Here is a 3,842-nt window from a genome sequence, read left to right as displayed (position 1 = left end):
GTGTGTGTGTGTGTGTGTGTGTGTGTGTGTGTGTGTGTGTGTGTGTTTCATCCAGTCCCAGTGGTTTCCAGTCGCGTCGCGCGCGCTGCCTGTCTGCCTGTCGGATCAGCTGAGCAGCGCTCGGCTCTCAGAGAAGAAGCAGACGCTGTTCAGTCCCTCCACTCTCTGTTGGGAGCAGAGGATCTGATTTTTATTCCTTTTCCACCTCAAAGTGTATCACAGCTGCGGTTTGCTGGACGGGATGCTGGAGGTGGCCGCTTTGCCAAAATGAACTCAGGTGAGAGGAYTTCTTCTTAACTGTTCAAACCGACTTCTTCATATTTTGTTCTAAATGACTTCTTATTGACTTTTTTCTAGCTCCTTTTTCATCCCAGTGAGAGAACAGTCAATGACAAAAGTGTTCATTAAGCGCAGTGTTTTCTCATTTGTGCAAACATTAATGGTTAAATTATCATGAATTAGTACTGTTGGACTTCTGATATTGTGTTAATATTATTGACTGCATATTTTCTATTCTGCCTGTTAACTCATTGTATTCTTATAGGACTTTAAGGCATCCTAACAAGGGTCTCTCACGTTTGAATGGCAGGAAGTGAGTCAGGGAAATCCCTCAGACTTCTTTGTGTTCTTTTTTGAACTGTATAAAAGTATGCATTACGCATTACCAGGCCTTTGTTGTATTTTAAAACACTACATTCGTAACAGTTGTAACAGCATTAGTGACCAAAATTAGATCTGGACCCAAGAGTGGGAACATAAAATCCAGCTGGCTCTGCTGGAAGCCTGTTGGTGCGGTTTTTGAAGATTCAGATCTGACTATGAATTTTGACCACATTCAAACCAAATGTGAACAAGATGTTTTAACTTGAATTTAGCCAAGATTCAGACCAAGCTTCCAGACTTGAGCCATCAAACGTGAACAAATTACAGGACAATACTCAATCTGAACGAACGTCTTGTCTAACTGGGTGTTTGTTAAATTTCCTTAAATTAGAGTGATGAAATTCCTCAAACTGGAAATTTGATAACATCGACAAAAGACTCTTGGCTCACACTATTTTAAGGTTTATTATCATTAAGTGTTTAGGCAGATGTAGGTCACAGGAACRCCACACAAATGAACCTGTAAGCTATTTTAAAGCACATAATCTTACAGTTTCCCTTTCCTGTTGTTCCTTCAGACTGCACCCAGCCTTCAGTCGCTCCAAAGCCAAGATTTGTTTGTCACGCCAGCCTGAAGTTGCCTTCCCCTCTCCTGTCTGCAGCCAGGGGTCCTAAACCATCTGTCGCCCCAAAACCTAAAGTCACGCTGCTGCTAAATGGCAACCAGGGAGGGTTCAGTAATGGCGGTGAGGTGACTTTTAATGGTGGGGTTGATGAAGAGTGTGAGACACAGAATGGCCTAAACAAAGGAGTTATGACTGCTTTGCCTGGAGAGAAACAATTAAACGGCAATGCCCTGGAGTCGCCAAACACTGGTTTAAAGCTGGTGTCAAAGTGGTCACCGGAAAGACAGGCGACGAACGAAGAAGATGAGAAAGATGCTGTTCAGAAAATGGACGAGGACTGGAGATTAACAGACAGCACCCTGACGGAGGAAGGTGACTCCCTGAAAATAACCCTGTGGGTTAGTGATGACAGGCTCACAGCTGACTCCGAGGAGATACTTGATACGGATGTGACGGAGGACATGGATGCCGAGGTCTGTGATGCGGGCGAGGCGCTGGCTGACACAGAAGGCCTCTCAGTGGGAGACATTTCTGTTAATAGCACTGATGAGGAGGCTCAGTGGTATTTAACTGCCAATCAAGGTGCAAAGAAGGATGATGGAAGCATGGCAGATGACTTATCAGAGTCTTACATGGATGAATTGGGGATCCTTGTCAAAGGAACAACGGACGCTGATGGCAAGCATWTTTTTTTAACAGCAAAAGAAGATAAAAACACGGGAAGGGGTGAGGATCAACAGGACAATTGTTTTTATGACTTCATCCCAGATAAGCAGAAACAGGATGCAACGATGAGACATTTGGCTAACCCTAACCCTCATGAACCCTTTTRCATTTGTTCAGAGGACATTATTAAYGGCGATCTGAGGCTAGAGAGGACGCTATCAGTTCTGACTGGGAAATACGAGGGAACGGAAGAAAATGAACAAATAGAGGACAGCRTTGACTTTGGTAGCATTGATGAAAATGGAAGCGATGAAAACCGTGAAAACAAAACAAGGACAAGTCAGAAAAGGCTGTCTGATCAAACTGAGAAAGAAAAAACTCATGAATCGGAGGATGTGTTGAACCATTTGGACTGCGAGCCAAGATTCAAACAGGTAACGATCACAGTGCCAATAGACACCGACTCTTCCCTGACGTCATCCCTCTCTGAGAGCCAGCTGCTGTCCCCGAATGGCTCTGATGTCTTCAGGGATGAGGACGACCTTGAGGGTTGCCTTGTGCCTTTTCTGGACGAGACCACCGACACCGAGCACGACATCAGCGAGGAGCATGTTTATGACGAGCCGGGGAAAACCTCACGTGCYGGGAATGTTTTTCCTTTCAGCAGCAAGCCTGTTGGGATTCGATCACACTCTATGTCACACCGGATTACCAACTCTGTGGAGGATAGGGGAGTGCAGTATTTGCAGAAGACCTACATGAGTGGCTTTGGACAACCTGCATTAAGCAGCAGCCCCATGCTGAGCTCAACGCGACACAGGAGCTACTCCAAACCGCAGTATTTGTCTCTGTATCCCCGCTCCTTCTCCATGGAGGGCCAGGACACTCCACTGTGTGTTTACAGGGATGGATCACAGAGGAACAAAGACGCCATGTTCTCCTCTGAAAGCTTCTCCAGGTGCTCTCCTCTGTTGTCAAGTGCTTTGTCCACACCTACATCTCTGGTGGACATCCCTCCTCCATTTGAGCTGTCCTACATCACCAAGAAGCCTATCACAAAGAGTTCTCCCTCACTATTCACCGGGGTAGACTTGGCAGAGAAAAACAGGAAAAAGAAGTCCTCTATAAAACGCTTCCTGATGCTTAAGTTTGGGTGGAAAACAGAACACAAGCCAGTAGTAGAAGGAAAATCACCCTCTTTGAAGTCTTCAGCTGAGTCCAGCAGTCGCTCACCCAACAGACGGCTGGATTTGGACAGACAGAGCGTTAGCAGCTCTCCACAACTTAACTCACGCTCAGTTAGCAAACCTCATGTCTCACCCGAGCCAGCTTCCACCCTCCTGCTGTACAATGACAGCAGAAGAAGGGGAACCTCCGAGGCCTTCCTCAGTCGGAGTGTCGTCCGGGTGGAGTCCTTCGAGGACCGCTCCCGTGTCCCCTTTGCAGCCCTTCTTATGACCAAGCCACGCTCCATCTCTGTCCCCAACACAGATACCTCAGATTATGAGAATGTTCCTCCCATCAGCTCAGACTATGAGAACGTTCAGGTGCCACAGCGGAGGCCTGTGCCTCAGCCACAGTTTACAGACTTCTTCAGTTGTCCCAGTCGAGTTGTGTCTTCTGCCAATGAGACGGACGGTTATGTGGACATGAGCAGCCTCCCTGGGTTTGAGAAGAAAACTCAGTTAACCGATGAAACAGAAAGGTATGCAAAAAAACCCATAACTTTTACATATATGTCTTTACCAGACTTCTAAAGTAATAAAGCACRAATACTTTATTACTTTACTAAAGTAGACATCTTGGTTATCTATACTTGAGTACTTTTTTTTCAGTTGACTTTTTATTTCTTCTCCATACATTTTCACACAGTTATCTGTACTTCCTACTCTTTATACATACATACATACATACATACATACATACATACATACATACATACATACA

The 3,842-nt window shown here is 45.5% G+C and overlaps 1 protein-coding gene across 2 annotated transcripts in view; it reads left to right on the top strand.

The window, feature by feature from the left end:
• Positions 1-55: 55 nt before the first annotated feature.
• Positions 56-3,842, top strand: part of fgd5b (FYVE, RhoGEF and PH domain containing 5b) — a 22,107-nt gene continuing 18,320 nt past the window's right edge. For both annotated transcript variants that reach the window (XM_014009087.1, XM_014009086.1), the window contains exons 1-2: positions 56-277; positions 1,182-3,600. In XM_014009087.1, coding sequence (XP_013864541.1) covers positions 268-277; positions 1,182-3,600 — 2,429 coding nt within the window. In that variant the 5' untranslated portion in view covers positions 56-267. The remainder of the gene's footprint in view (positions 278-1,181; positions 3,601-3,842) is intronic.

This window comes from Austrofundulus limnaeus, unplaced genomic scaffold, assembly GCF_001266775.1.
Source record: "Austrofundulus limnaeus strain Quisiro unplaced genomic scaffold, Austrofundulus_limnaeus-1.0 Scaffold55, whole genome shotgun sequence".
NCBI classification, from domain to species: Eukaryota; Metazoa; Chordata; class Actinopteri; order Cyprinodontiformes; family Rivulidae; genus Austrofundulus; species Austrofundulus limnaeus.
This window is presented reverse-complemented; position numbering and strand designations above follow the sequence as displayed.